Genomic DNA, 16,344 nt, shown 5'->3' on the forward strand with positions numbered 1-16,344 from the left:
AGAAGCAGGAGCGGAAAGACGAAGACATGGTAATTCCTCCAGGTCAGTTAAGTCAGTCATAAGTGAATCTGAAAGAATTACTGAGTTGGAACGCGAATTGGCTGAGTTGAAAAAGGGTAAGAAAAGAGAGGTCGGGAAAGTTGGTGTTAAATTCCCGGTTTGTGAAGATTGTGGTGAACTCGGGCATAAGGCAGAAAATTGCCCCAAGTATTATGATGATGAGGAGGATGACACCGAGGAAGTTAATTATACTTACGGGGATTCCAATGGTCAAGGGTTGAATTCAAACACCTATCACCCGGGCATGAGGAATCACCCGAACTTTCGTTACGGGAACGCGTCTACACAGTTGAACCCGAACTTTCAGGGATCGAGCCAGAACAGGTCGCAGGGTAATTACCACCAGGGCGGTTATCAGCAGCAGCAAGGTTCGTCTGATCAGAATCGGTGGTATAACATAAACGGTAACCGGGGTGTAAATTCATCGGGTAATCAGGACCAGCAGAGGGGGTCCTCGGTAAATGCGGATGAGTCGGTGCACTCAAAGTTGGATGCATTGATGAAGTTTATGACAGATCATAAGGCTGAAACGAAGAAACAGTTTGAGTTACATGATAAGTCAGCATGGGCAATGTCAAAGCAAATTGGTCAGCTCGCAGCAGATATGGCAAAGTTGCAAAAGAGTGCAGGTCAACTCCCGAGTGATACTACAGTCAACCCGAACCATTACTGCTCAAGCTCCAAGAAGGGAAACAATGTGCACATCAATGTTGTAAGTCTTTTACCTCATTTTGAAATTTCTAGTGTTGAAGTGGATTCATCACCACAGTTTGTTGAGGAGGTGGTGGAAGATATTAATGGTGAGAGTGATTATGTCGGTCAAAATGAATCAATTTTCTAAAATGAATCAGAACCAAAAACATATGAAATGTCTTTTTGTGAAAATTGCACATGTGAAAAATGTTTAAATGGTAAATTGACCAACATGAGAGATGAGGAGGTGAATAATAATAACACCTCAAGTAAACTCCAAGACCCAGGAGTGCCGCTTTTATCAATTCAAATCGGGAAATTTAAAACTGATCGGGCACTTCTAAATCTTGGAGCATGTGCTAGTATCATGCCTAGTAGTTTTTATGATCAATATGAATTTGGCCCATTAGAAATGGTAAACACCACCGTGGTGTTGGCGGACCAAACTCATACACTTCCCCGGGGCATGGTGACTAATGTAATGGTTCAGGTGGAGGAATTTTTCTACCCAGTTGACTTTCTTGTACTTGACTATGCTCAACGTGGGAATAATACACAACCACAAGTCATATTGGGTAGGCCATTCCTCGCCACAGCACATGCGGTAATTGATTGTGCTAAGGGGGTTTTGGGAATCAAGTGTGGAGACCGTGATAAACGATTATTATTGTTTGAAAATTCTACCAACCCTCTTGTTGACAATTGTGTATCCTTGGACAAGGATCGTAGAAAAGAGGAATGTTTTGTGATTGATAGGATAGATAAGAAGGGATTTGATAAACTACAGAGTGAGAAGGTGGAAGAGAAAGGTAATCGACCAAGGAAGAAGAAGGTTAGACATCCACCCAACCAAAATGATCGAGAGTGGAGATTGAGGATGTTCGGGCCAGATCATGGCCTATCGGAAGACTGGCAACAAATGATTGAAGAAAAGCGTGCTTATAATGAGAAGGTTGCACGGGAGGGGGCCAGACGCCCACCTTGAATGCCATAAAAGTTTCAAAAGGGTGGTAATTGTACATTTTGTATAATTTTAGTTTAAATTTTGAATTTTTTTTATATTACTAATTGTATTTCAAGCGTACCATCATAGCCAAAGCTAAGTGTGGGGATACCGCACCACGAGAAAAGTTGGGATTTTGATGCGTCCGTTTAGCTACCCAGAGTGCTTTCATGTTCTTTTTGCTTTGGTTAATCCAGGTACATGTATATTTTGTTGTAACCGAACTTTGTGGGTGTTGTTCACTATAAACCCTCACGAGACCCCACTCGTCCTCCCGGGCTACCGGGGGGTTTACAGGGCTTGTTGCATACGCTAAATGCAATCGTGATTCCTACGAAAGTGAGTTAGGTCTTTTAACGTTTTTAACAAACTTAACAATTTTTATTATGAAATGAATTAATTTGGCTCGGTAATTGTTTTAATAAAATTAACAAATATTCATTTTCATAACTCTTAAAAGACCTATGTCTTACACTTGTGAGAAGCTTGCTTCTACACATCTTGATATTTTGCAGGTTCGATTGTCAGTTTGGTAATTTGATGAGACGAGAGTACATGAGTGTTTTTGAGAGTTCACGAGCCGACTGGTCCTTCTCCAGTCACGTTGATATCAGGTGATTTCAGTTTCATAATTTAATTTTGTTTTATTATTTTACACGTTAAAAGTGTAATTGTATAATTGTATAATTCCAGTCACATGAGCCCCGAATTTTTAAAATTGCTTAATAATCAAAAAACTAAATTTCAACCCCGTCCCTTAAATGTTTATTAATCATTATATCTATTTTAACATTGAGGACAATGTAAACCTCAAGTGTGGGGATGGGGGAAATTTGAAAAATTTTAGCCCGATAGTACCTCGAAGAGTGTTCAGAAACCAAAGTTGTTAATTGTTAATTATTGCTATTATTGCCAAGTCATAGGTTTCTGGTCATGGTTGGTTTCTCAGCGTCTCATTAGTCTTACTCACAAATGTTTTTATTACGAGAAGTTGAAAATGAGGTCATTTAGGCGGGGATAACGAGTCATGGGGACAGATACACATGTTTATGTCGTCAACCCTATTTCTCCGGTACGTGTGTGAGTTGACCCAAATATATATAATACACATATAATATATAGTACACACACGTCATTTGAGTGCTTTCACTGATGTTCATGGATTACGGGATCGTAGTTGGAAAAATGCAAAAGTGATAGAGGCAATTAGGTTAAGCCTTGTCTGGATGAGCGAGAGTGTGGGTACTGGGGGTTGGGCCTCATACATTATACATATGAGCATGGGTAATGTGAGGGGCGGGGGGTTGGGTTCCTTAGAAAACATTTATTGGACTTATTTTTTTCATTTGTTTAACCCCGACATTATGTTACGAGACGATCCGGCTTACTAGGTTTATTTGTAATTGTAATTGTTTTTGTTTTTGCATTTGTTCCATTGTTAAGCATCACGTGAAAAAAATTGAGAAAAAGACAAAAAGATGTTTGTTTATATTCAGTTATATATTCTGTAGTTCGTTGATGTTCGTTTATTAAAAAATGTGAAATCAGTATGTTGATAGTTTGTTTATTTAGATGTATATAATCAGTCAGTTAGTGGTACATTAGTTTCGTTTTTATTTTTTAGATGTTTTGTAATAGGCCGGGTCGGATCGTTTGAGCTACTTAAATATTTCCCTTCCATACCCTTACACCTGGCCCCGTTACAACCCTTTTAAAGGTCTCTTGATTTGCATTTATGCCAAAGCAGCTTGATGGATTAATATGTACTTATGAGTGATATTGAGAGCTGAGTGATACTGGCACATCTTTTGCTAGTCCATATATTAAACCGAGAGGAGAGATGTTATATTACGAGTGGTATGAGCATGTGTGCCTTAACCGGAAACAAAGTACACCTGTCTGGGCGGCTCTATTGTTTTTATCATAGCATTTAACCGTATTTGTGAGATGTCAATCTAAAAACAGTGTCAGTCTGGAAAACTGGGTATGACCTTAAACCTTACTAGTATTAATGTCGATAATCTACATACCTATGATGGAGGTCGATGTTTGCTTTAGAGTTTTGCTTGATGGCAAGCAAAAGATAAGTGTGGGGATGTGATGGTTGGTTATTTTGTATATGCTTTAGTTCGTTTATTATTTAGTTTTAACTGTTTATTCTAGAACTATCGATGCTTCATACGTGTGTTATTGGATTTCAGGTCACAGGCGTTAAAGTACTCAATATGGACCTGTTGTGACACGGAATGAAGACCCGGGATGTCCAGCACGCAAAACGAGAAAAAGAATGAAGTTTGTTGTTCCAGAGTCCCATCACGGTACTCGATGGGTTTGATGAAGTCCCCATCGCGTACCGCGATGGGTGATAAATTAATTATTGACTTTGGTCAATCGCGGTACGCGATGGGCCATAGAAGACCCCGTCGCGTATCGCGACGGGACTGCAGACGGGATTTTGAGTTTATAACTTGTTTTTCATCAACATGAAACCCTAACTTCGTTTTTGACGACCAAGAGGCGATTCCAGCAGTTTATATAGGCGATTTTCACTATCCTAGCTCGTGTGAAGATCATACATATGATCCATATCATCTATATTGAAGATTCGATTATGTCTAGGCTCGGCTAATCGCCTAGAATCGCACCCGAGATGTATAGTTTGTAACTCTTTACAGTTTTTCTCTTGTGGTTAAGAATACTTATGTTTTGATTATTGTTGATTAATATACGATTATTGATGTTTAGTATTTCTGTGTATTCAGTCGGTTTAGGTTTACGTTGGTCTGAACGATCTGTTACCAGTTGCTAGATAATTAGTCATATAATTGTTTGGTTAGATTGAATACAATAAAACGTACAATTACCCTTAACTGAGTCACACTGGCAAGGACCGTTTGATAACCAGTGCCGTGCGTAAAGTAATTGTTGACGTCTAAGGTTTTGTCTGGTTGATCAGTTTTCAGTCAGTCGTTGATAATCAATTTGTTAGGTTACATGAGATACTGTTTGGTTGCTTACTTGAATTCCCGGGTGTGATTTTCTTTGTTAATTGTTTACAACTCGCTTGTTTGTTCGTTGCTTAGTTCTCTACTTTCACTAAATTTGCTTGTGTGATCAGCACTAAAAACCAGTTACTTCATAATAGTAATTCTGTTACACGAATTCATTGACCACATACTCTTTGTGATACGATACCCTACTTGCTCTAACTATTTAAAATAATTAGGTTTTTGATTGACTCAAACGACGGTCATCAGAAAGACAATATTTGTTTATGTAGTATACGTTATTGGTGCATAGTATTTGAAGACAATATTTTGTTAATAATTTAAGGTTTTCTAATCAAATTAAAAATAAAGAATTAAAAAGGTAAAAAATAGTGAAAGGCCTCAGACAAGAATGATACGAATAACAAGAATTATAAATGTATAGTTAATTAATAGATAATAACTAATTAAGGGGAAATATAAATGAAACTTCACAAAACTTAATAGTTACCATACATAATAATTTGAAGTTAACTTTCCATATAAAAAAGTTATGGGATTTTACATTCATACCCCTCCATTTAAATAAAAAGAAAAAAAGAATAGGAAATTTCTTATTGGTTGAAGTCACTTCTCTCATTTCTTGCAATAATTTGATTTCTTTCTTGAACTTAAACATGTATATATATATATATATATATATGTATATATATATATATATATATATAATCTAACATGCTAGGTTTAAAATTCATGTCTACACAAAAACAATTATTGACAACTTCACTAATATAAATCATTTCCAACATGAGTTGTTTGTGTTCCGTCCCAAGCACTTGATCATCAGTCTTCATTTATGCACAAGCTTTACCTATGACATATAAAGCCAAATTTTAATACTCATGTATAACAACATATTAAATCATATATATACTATATAATAAATAAAACTTACTAAATGATACATGTAATCACTAAATTGATTCTTACAAAAATTTTCCCTCCTCTCTCTCATATTAAATACCTATGACCAATCTTTTTCTTATTAATAGTTTCGTATTTCTTTTTTTTTTTACTTTTTAATCTTTCATTTTTTCTTTTTAATAATTCTTTGTTATTAATAACTCTGTATTTCATTCTTTTACCTTTTAATATTTCATTTTCTATTTTTAATAACTTTTTCATGATTTAAACAATTAAATATCAACATAAATATGTTATTTTGTTATATATATATATATATATATATATATATTAGTTATTAATATTAGGTTTTTATAAGTAATCAATTTTCACGTTGATATTGAATACTGATTCCAAAAATTAATATTTTAAATATATTATATTAATTAAGGTTTTATAAGAAATGATATTATTGGATGAAGATGCAAGATTAATTTTAAAATTAAATTTCAATAAACTTTAACTTATTAAATATATATGATTACTTACAAAATTACAAGTCTTTTTCTTTCAAACCCTAAAAAGACAAATTCACTATTGATGTATTCTTAGTGTTTATGTTAACTTAAACAAGCGGGTTCTTTAACCGGTTAAAATATCAAACATGGTTCAAGCCAAAACAATTTATGATTAATATGAGTTTCGATCCACAGGTTGGTTTAAAAAAGTAGCCATTAACAAATTCTTTTTAATTAACTATTTAATCAACCCATCATTTATATTAAGTACATAATCTTAAAAATCTACAAAAATATAAACACTAGACTACCTGTTTCGGTTTTTCAGGTGGATAAAACTAGGGGTGTTCAAAAAAATACGAATCCGAATCCGAATCCGTATCCGAACTATCCGAAAATCCGAATCCGAACTATCCGAAAATTCGGATATCCGAAAATTCGGATTCGGATAACAATTTTTAGATTTTTCAGATAGTTCGGATATAGTTCGGATATCCGAAATATTAAATTTAATATTGTAATTATTTATTATATATAAGTAAACTAGTTTTTAACCCCCGTATTATGGGGGTTGTTTTATATTGTTTATTCTAATATTTATTTATTTTTTAAATTTTTATTTTTTTATTGTATGAAAGTTAATAATATACTTATGGTTTGATAATAAATTGTTTCATAAATAAATGAGATGTTATAACCCGGTTTAAAAGCTATATGGTTTTGATGAGACCCAAGACCCGTTTATATTTTTTACTTTAAAGTTGGTTTTTTAATTAGAAATAATATTTATGAAAGTTAATAATATACGTATGGTTTGATAAGACCCAAGACCTGTTTATTTTTTTTACTATCAAATTGGTTTTTTAATTTAAATAATATATATATCATTTTTAAAATAAATCATATATTAATTTTTATTATATCCTATTTTATATGATTTTTACATCAATAATTTGTTGAGAATAATTTTTAATTTAATGAGATGTTATACCCGTTTAAGGAATATCTGGGTTTGGCAAGACCCATACCCATGAATTTGGGTCAAATGCATGAGAAGTCTCCATTTAAAAATTAAGCAAAGCTGGTAACTCAAAAAAAAGGGGAGCGACCACGACACATAGGATTTTTTATATCTTCATTTATATATATTATAGATATACATTGAAACTAACAGCCCTCCATCTTTGACTACTAGTCTACTACCATCAAGAGATAAATTAATGATTTTCTCTCAATATATGGTTAAATTGAACACATTTAGGTCGACGTTGTGTTTTTTTTTTCCAGATCTCTACTTCTTTGAATTCAAAAGCCCCAATAATTCAAAGATTGTAATTACCCCTTGATTTAGTGAGTTTTTGATAAACTATTGCATCGAGCTTAAGCATCAAATTATTCCATCCTCAAATTTCTCAATAATAATAATCCTATAACCTTGTGTTTTTTTGCCAGATCTCTAAGAAAGTTTTTTTTCTTTTATTTTATTTTAAGGTTTCGGATATCCGAATCATTATCCGATCGGATCTCCGAAATTTCGGATTCGGATTCGGATAGTGAAATCCACTATCCGAAAGGACCGGATATCCGAAGTTTCGGAGTTTCGGATATCCGGTTTTGAACACCCCTAGATAAAATAACTTATCTTTGGAATACACATGTTAGACATTAGCACGCTATTAATCATACGATAAATTGACTTTGTATATTCTTCTATTATTGAAGATTTTAAAAATACAATTTTCTTTAGTGAGCGAGTAACACTTGCACCGAAAAATGAGGTCGCTTAAGAAATTAAAAAGTGTTCGCTATCTATGTTCTATCAGTCATAAAATGATACGTTACAAGAAAGTATTAGTTTTCTGATATTTTGAATAACCTTAAAATCTAAGGTTGTCAAGTTATAGATTAGTCATAAAAGTTAACGTTGAAGTAGTGTTGCTTAAAATATTAACTAAAAAATTGGTGTATGCAATAAAACTAAACTATATCTGAAAATACAATATGATAACCATGTTATAGAAGCCGAAATCATATCCGAAAGTAATATTTGAACTCACATTTTTATCTTAAAAAATCTTATACCTTTAGATAAAATGATTAATTCCAAAGTATGAAATTTTCACTTTATTTTTGTTTTGCATTAAAGATTAATAAAAGTTAAGTTAAATCATTATAGATGGTTGGTTTGTTTTTAAGACAATTTATTTTACTCATGATAGGTATGTGTTGCATTATGTAAAGTTATAAACAGAAACAATGTGAAACTATTAAGGTTTGATATTAATAATAAAGTTACAGATAAAACTACAAGTATCGTGTAAAGAAATATTTAGAGATTTATAAATTTCTAACAACTTTTTATTTCCATATTGTGTAATGTTAAATTTATCATACCATATAATAGATCTTTATTTCTTTTAAAAATATTTTTTGTATTTTACTTTATGTTATTATTTAAATAAATTTATTTATTATAACCGTGTGTTACACGGGTAACTAACCTAGTTTTCAATAAACACAAAAGCCATGGAACAAAAAATAATTCAACACACACTATTATATGCATCAGCAAAATCCAACAAGATCAATGTCCTACTAAGCAACCCGTTTTGACCCGTTAGTGCAAATTTCTTGCATAACCCATTTGCTAGTATTTAAAACCCATAGAACACCTTCTAACAAACGAATACAATCAATTAATAACAATATTCATCAAACCTAAACTTTCTACAAACTTTTTCAACTACAAACCAATAACAATATTCATCAAACCTAAACTTTCTACAAACTTTTTTCAACTACAAACTAATAACAATATTCTTCAAACCTAAACTTTCTACAAACTAATAACAATATAACGAATTAACAATTAACAAGATACTACAAACTTTAACAACAATCAAACAACAACACATTTATAAATCTAAACCTTTTACAATGGTGAACAAAGAAACAAAACTCACATGACAATTCATGATAGACTTCAAGAACAACACCACCTTATAGTTTAGTGTAATTAACTCAAATTGATGAAATGTGTGTGAGACGGTGGCGGTTGTGGTGGGTGGAGGAGACGGCGTCGGAGGTGGAAGGTAGGTGGAGGTGGCTGGAAAGTGGAGGTGATAAAGGAAAGTAGAGGATGAGATTAGGATTTGAGAAGATGAGAGTATGATGAAAAATATGTGTGAGAAGAGGCTAGAAGTGGTTGGGCCATGTCTGCACCAGAAAGTGGGCGCGCGGACGTTTTTTAGAAAAAAGTCTTCGAAAAAACAAACAATCTGTGAAAAACAATGTCTGCACGTGATCTGCACGGCATAGACAGAAAAGGCCCGGAAGATATTTTTTGGAAAAAACAAACACCACTCTTAAAAGAAAGAAAAAGAGAAAGAAAGAAGCAACCAGTCAAAGCAAAAGGACCCACTGAGTGTCTTCAATCACTCATCATTGACTCAAGTCCACTAAACTCAAGTCACTGTAAAATAAATCAAGGCAGCCAAACACTCCTGTTGCCCATCCCCAATCCAGTATTTGATCAATGGCTTGGGGTCGCTTAGCTGCTCTGATCTTCACATTATCCGCCGTTACATCTTCGACGGTGACTGCTAATTCCGATGTAGACGCACTTTCCACCCTTCGCCGGAGCTTGACCGATCCCGACAACGTCCTTCAGAGCTGGGATCCCAATCTTGTTAACCCCTGCACCTGGTTTCACGTTACCTGTGATCAAGACAACCGAGTTACTCGCCTGTAAGCCCTAATTCCACCACTTCTCTCATTTTTTACCTCAATTTTATATTTTACCAATATATGATTTAGGAAGTTGAGATTATGAATAGCGATGGCAATGGGTAAACCTGACTCATTAGGGTGTGGGACGGGTTTTCGATTCTTAATATGCCCAATTACCCGACCTGATAACATACCTGAGTGTATAGTGTACCTTAAAAATTCTTATTTATTTTTTGGTGGATTTTATTTTTTTTTGGTAGATTTGGATGTATCATATGAAACGTAGAGCGTTAACTTGTTTATAACAATTATTTGTCGTAATTGATTAATCATTGACAACATTTTATGATAATCATTCTTTGTAAATGATTTATATTTACTTACCGTAATTGACCAGTTATAAATTGTTCAAACACGATAGATACCTGGCGGGTTTTCGGTCGGGTCTACCCGGAACCAGCGGTTTTGCTCTTTACCCAGCGGGTTTGGGATGGGCTTTACTAACAGGGTATGGGTTTGGGAATGCTTAAACCCATCCCAAACCCGACCCACCGCTATTCCTAATTGTTAATATGTGAGATAGGCTGTTCGAATTTGAACTCCAGTTAAGTCATTATTACGGAGTTTAATTTATGGTGTTATTATTATTATTATTGTTAATTTTTTACAGGGATCTTGGATACTTGAAGTTGTCTGGTTCTCTTGTACCTGAACTAGGAAAGATGGAAAGTCTACAGTATCTGTAAGTTATTTGTTTTGTTAATTTTAATCAACTACAGTTAAGAGTCATGATTTATGGTTTATTTATATTAGTAATTTGAGTAATGCAGGGAGCTATATAGAAATAACATTCAAGGTCCGATTCCTGAAGAGATCGGTAACTTGAAGAACCTCATAAGTTTGGATCTTTACAATAATAATATTACTGGAAAGATTCCCTCTACACTCGGGAACTTGAAGTCGATAGTGTTCTTGTGAGTTTGATTATATATTTATATACAACAATATCTATTACATTAGTTGTTTCAGATAAAGTTATTAATTTCTTGTTTACGATCGGCAGGCGTCTTAATGATAACCACCTAACTGGAAGAATCCCAAGGGAGCTCAGTGGTGTTTCAAGCTTGAAAGTGTTGTACGTGCTCGTTCTTTATTAATTTGTAATCTTGTATTTTAGAACTTGTGGTTACGCAGTGTTAATAAAGTGGTTTGCGTGTTTTGTGCAGTGATGTTTCAAACAATGATCTCTGTGGCACGATTCCGACCACTGGACCGTTTGAACATATCCCTTTGAGCAAGTAAGGCTTTCCCATTTTGACATTTTTTTTTAATATTTGATAGTTTATCTTGGTTCTGTTTTTAACTTATTGAATGGTGGTTTGTGTTATGCAGCTTCGAGAACAATCCTCGTTTGGAAGGGCCTGAGTTGATGGGGCTGGCAAGTTATGATACAAACTGTTCGTAAAAGTGTTGTTTCTAGTTGCTTTGTATGTCAAGTTTGCTGCTTTTATAAATCCGTGTTTAAGTTGTCTTAACATATAACATCTGGGGATAGATCATGATATCATCTGTAATATCAATATGTTGTTTTGGGTGTATGTTGTCTTGAAAAGTGTCATCCGGGGTGCTTACAGTCTGATTCGGCCGGTTTCAACTAAAAATATTGGCCTAAGGCTAACTGGCTAAGTGATAACCATAGTTTTTAAAAACAGTAAACCAAACTAGCCGGACTAAAACGGTTCGTTTCACAGCTTAGGTACATTATATTAAATTTTGAAATGTGATAAATGTATATATAAAGACTACATATGTATGTATACTTTAAAAGTGAAGATTCATCATTAAGGACTGAAGGTAAATGCCCAGTTCAGTTTACATGGCAAGTTACAAGTTCCAAACTGTGTACTGAAGAAGGGTTAAACTTATGGAATCAAACCGCAGAAGTTTCAACACCTGCAAGTTATAACTTGAATGCATGTATTGATGGGATTTGAAAATATGATTTGGAAAGATCTAACTCATATCAGTCAATTTTATTATAAAAGAAAATAAATAATATAATGCATACAATTATATAGGATGAAAAAATGTGATTAGCACATTACTTTTGTTTTAAGAAGGTAACTGATAGCAAGCTACAGTCAAACCCACAGTCCAACATCATACCTTGCCCTTCTAAGTTCCATCATCTCGTTAACGATAATCATATATTTAACGCACTTAAAGAAACAAGACGACGAATCTATCGTGTATATTCAAGAACTGCGTTTATTTGTTATATTATTTTTACAGAGAGAAACAAAAAAACTAAGAATGAAGAAAACTAAAACAACTTCTTGATAAATAATCAACCAAAACCATTAAGAACCATATAAGTTCAGCTCACTGGCTTTACAATAAATAATACATAGAACACCTTCCAAGTTGAACTTGAACATAAAGTTATGGCACTAAGTGCTCATCTTAAAATTCAGCACCTTAAGATGGTTAAAGGTGAGGTAAATTAAGTTAATGCAGCTAGCCACATATTAACAAAACAACTAAAAAGTAATTAATTTCCAAAATTAAACATTTTGATTGCTAATTACCCCAAGTTTCCAACAAGAAATCGCATAAATAATCCGTCCTTTCCACCCCTGCAAAAGCCAATGGTTATCTTCATCAATCAAGAAGTCTTTATGATACAGGCTGACTTTCTCTGCAGCCCGTTTGACAATAAACCGCGAGAACGGAATCGGAACCAACCCGACCCTCAAATTACGAACATGCCACTGCTTATACGTCTCGGGCCTCTCAATCCTCTCCCACCCCTCACACGCTATCACATTCAAAGCTTCTCTGCCAAACACCTCTGTTTCAAGCAGCATTCTTTCGGGTCGGTCGCGGGCCACATTTGTTTCAAGCATATCAAATAAAGCCGAGAAATGAAAAAGAGCCTCACGAAAACGGGTCAAGAAAAACGGAGCATTATATGACCCGTTTAGAATCCCATGGATAAAGATATCCGGATTAATATTCTTAATAAAGTTTAAAACAATATTTCTCGCACTGTCAACCACCACAGTTTCATCAAGCAAGTTTTTTGCCCGATACATACAATTAACCACCAAAAACTCACCTTTGTCGAGCATTAAATCCTCAACCGTCACATTCTCCCATCTTTTAGCAATCGAATGATATTCAAATGGGACTTTAAACAGTTCAGCATACGCCTCTAACCGCCGGCCCGTTTCATCAATTCTTTGGGCCGGTCTAAACCCGGGCTGAGGAAACTCAATTCCAGTAATCCGAACCCGTGGTGGTCCACCTTTTCTCGATGAAATCCGCTGAATAAAAGTGGGCCATTGAAACCCGTATAAGATACCAAAATCTATAATATGTACCTTCGTTGCATTCTCAGCTTTATCCATTATCGTCCTGTTGGAAGCAAAATTTGAAATCTTTCTAAACGGGGATGATGCCATGTATAAATGGTAAGCTTTTATATAGTCAGCAGCACATGTTTTCTTGCCGACTAATGCTTTGTGGATTTGACTACCCGTGCCAGCTAAGCGAGCCTCGAGCCCGGTAGCAAAACAGTGGGCTAACCTCTGAGTTCCGTCACCAAAAGGAGACGAGTGTTGTCTTATTTGTTTTAAAAGTTCATCTGCTTTTCTTCTATCATCGGATGCAACAGATTGTGCACATGTAACTAAAAGGGTTCTTAAATCTATAACTTCTTTTTTCCTGTTTTGTTTCTTACCGCGTGCTTTGCTTCTACTTTTACCTTTATTTAAACTTACATCTTCTACATCTATTAATGAGTCTTTAACTTTTTCTTCACGTAACGTGTCACGAAACGAGTCTAGAGCAACCTTACCTTCTCCCAAACTAGACAGAAAGATCAAGTCCATTTCATCTGACCTCAAAGTCAAATCTGGAAAAACCGCAGCCTGTTTAATGTTTCTTTCTTGTTTTTCTAACTCAGTTACATCATCCGCGTGACTTTTTCTCGTCTTCGACCCTGTTAACGAGAACCGGTTTTCTTCTTGTTTCTGATCTTGACCTACATTTGAAGAACTCAACAACTGGTTGACACGCGGAAGAAACTTATTAGCTTCCTCAAAACCTTTCCTAAACTGCCACATCATTTGGTTCTCATTACAAAGATCATACGTGTCAGCAGTGCTAGCAGGCGAATCCAACCCTCCATTGATCGAAGATCCAAACGACGCATAAGACACATTCTGACCTCCAACATTCTTAACATAAAGACTGTTTCCCGATAGGTCAGCAGAAGTCAAACCACTATCCGACGAACTCGGCGGCGGCCACGGGGGCGGTGACGGAGGATACTTCTTCCCAAGAACTTCATAAAACGGCCTTTCCGCAGCTTGAAGATCTAAAGACTCTTGCAGCATACAAGATCTATCCTCCATATCTTCTTCCATAAGCACCTGACTAATAAACCCCAAAATCGCATCCGACAAATCACAGTCTTCATGAAGCTCATCTTCAAGATTCGCGGTCACGTCAACCACCGGAGGGTCATTCAACGGCGGAAACTGTAAACCCCTAAAGCTTGTATTTTGATACATACCACCATCATTAACTAGATCATAAGTCAAAAAACTGTTGTCATATACTTGACCATTGTGACCATTGTTTATAATATTCCTATTATTAATATTATCTTGAAACTCAGGCAAAGTTGCATAATTTCCATTTCCAAACTGAAACCCATTTTCATCTCCATTAACAGAAGTATAAAGTGTACCGAATCTAGGATCCATCTGGGTCAATTTGATTCTTGATTTTCAAAACCCTAAGTTTCAATAAATCCTATAAGGGCAACAATAAGAATAATAATATTAGGGGTTCAGTATAATATTAATTAAGTTCACGATTGAAAGAGTGAATACCTTATGAACTGATAACAGAAGTGTGGAGGTAAAATGAATGAAAGCTCAAGAGAATCTAAAAGTGGTGCATTTATAAAGCGGACGTCAGTGCGCTGAACAACTTTTTCATATAATTATTATTTATTTTATGATAATAAGAAAAATAAAAGTAGGTAGTTTATTTAATCAAAAAACGAAAGTTGTAAATAGTTGATTTCACATGTCAGATTTAGTTATATAATTATTAAGTACTTTCGAATTCGGGTTTGGGATTTGTATGATATTAGGTTATACGCGTTTGGGTTCTTCGAAAGTGATCACATATGTTGTTTGCTTGTATAATAACATATATAATATGTTTAATAGTATATTTAAAGTTGTTAAAGAGTCTTGAAACTGATAATACGAAGGAACTGTGTATATTTTAATATGGTTTTTGGTTGAGTTCAGGTTTGGGTACCGGGTAATGAAAAACCGAATGGTAACTTTAAACCACATAAGTTTATAACCATAGATCCAATCATCCAATACCCACGAGAACCATATGAACCTGGCGGATGATAATTGGGTAATCATGTACCAGACTGGTATTGAGTGATCAAGTACGTGAATGGTATGGGGTAAAAATTTTACTATAAGAAACAGGAAAATACTCAAAGTAGGTACATTTGGGCCTAATGAGTTATATATTGTATAAAAATAGATAATGTGTCAAGAAATAGGAGCTTTTCTTTTGATTAAGTTAAAACATTCATGTGCAAACTTCCAAGCAAGTATTATTGATACTGTTGACTTAGATATTGAGTTTACACTTTTTATAATATTGTTAATATTGTTAATTTTGATGAAACTTTAAATGGAAAAAATGTTAATTATAAAGATATAGCTTTGATAGATTTACACGGACAAAGAACCGACTGAAACTGGTTTATAATGTGATATGTGTGAAATGTAGGAAATAACATATGTTAGGTGATTAATAACTTGGCATGTGTATAATGATGTTAGAACCCTCATTTATCTAGTAAGATTAAACACTCTGCACTTGATTGTGTATTGCTGAAGCCTGAATGCTGTTATCATATAACTAAAGGATCTTTCTCCTCTAAAACAAACTCATATGAAGTAACCACACTCTTTACAAATTGTCAATGACGTGACAGTCAAATAATTTTTCTTACTAGATTTCAATACTTTTACTATATTCTATTCTAGTTGCTATATGCTAATGTCAAAAGTATTTTAAGTATTGATTCACATCACTTTAAAATTCGTATTCTAAGAATGAATAATAATCATTTAAGTCTTTTTTTATATCAAACCAGGCATCTTCATGAAGTGAATCTATTTGGATGAGATAAATCAAATAAATGTCATGTGTTACTTACAAAAATGGTAATCAAGAGATCAAGAGTGAAAGATAAGAGAAGAATAAGAAGAATTACAGTAGGGATGAGATTTTTTTTCCCGAATATCGGTACCCTACTTGTTCAGTACACGTATATGTACTTATACATGTCTATCGGGTACGGGTATGGGTACCAAAATTTACTGATTATTGTGACATTCGT

General features: G+C 34.3%; 2 protein-coding genes across 2 annotated transcripts; one reads left to right on the forward strand and one right to left on the reverse strand.

Annotated features, from left to right (window-relative positions):
* Window positions 1-9,687: 9,687 nt before the first annotated feature.
* On the forward strand, window positions 9,688-11,491 carry LOC143598468 (leucine-rich repeat protein 1-like). The gene is made up of 6 exons (XM_077076673.1): window positions 9,688-9,911; window positions 10,564-10,635; window positions 10,724-10,867; window positions 10,957-11,028; window positions 11,120-11,191; window positions 11,286-11,491. The coding sequence occupies exons 1-6, from the start codon at window positions 9,700-9,702 to the stop codon at window positions 11,356-11,358; spliced, it is 645 nt and encodes a 214-aa protein (XP_076932788.1). The 5' UTR covers window positions 9,688-9,699; the 3' UTR covers window positions 11,359-11,491.
* Window positions 11,492-12,071: 580 nt separating this feature from the next.
* LOC143598470 (scarecrow-like protein 9) lies at window positions 12,072-14,828 on the reverse strand. The gene is made up of 2 exons (XM_077076674.1): window positions 14,795-14,828; window positions 12,072-14,714 (listed from the first exon to the last, which is right to left on the reverse strand). Exon 2 carries the CDS (start codon window positions 14,663-14,665, stop codon window positions 12,458-12,460), a length of 2,208 nt encoding a protein of 735 aa, XP_076932789.1. The 5' UTR covers window positions 14,666-14,714; window positions 14,795-14,828; the 3' UTR covers window positions 12,072-12,457.
* Between the last annotated feature and the right edge of the window lie 1,516 nt (window positions 14,829-16,344).

This window comes from Bidens hawaiensis, unplaced genomic scaffold (assembly GCF_021521415.1).
Source record: "Bidens hawaiensis isolate Kalapana, Puna unplaced genomic scaffold, B.hawaiensis_p1.1 tig00050418_1, whole genome shotgun sequence".
Taxonomy (NCBI): domain Eukaryota; kingdom Viridiplantae; phylum Streptophyta; class Magnoliopsida; order Asterales; family Asteraceae; genus Bidens; species Bidens hawaiensis.

Bases quoted from the DNA above. Each gene is read 5' to 3' on its own strand.
- LOC143598468 (XM_077076673.1), top strand. From the start codon at position 9,700: ATGGCTTGGGGTCGCTTAGCTGCTCTGATCTTCACATTATCCGCCGTT. The intron at 9,912-10,563 runs GTAAGCCCTAAT...AATTTTTTACAG, and splicing joins GACAACCGAGTTACTCGCCT to GGATCTTGGATACTTGAAGT. The intron at 11,192-11,285 runs GTAAGGCTTTCC...TGTGTTATGCAG, and splicing joins GAACATATCCCTTTGAGCAA to CTTCGAGAACAATCCTCGTT.
- LOC143598470 (XM_077076674.1), bottom strand. From the start codon at position 14,665: ATGGATCCTAGATTCGGTACACTTTATACTTCTGTTAATGGAGATGAA.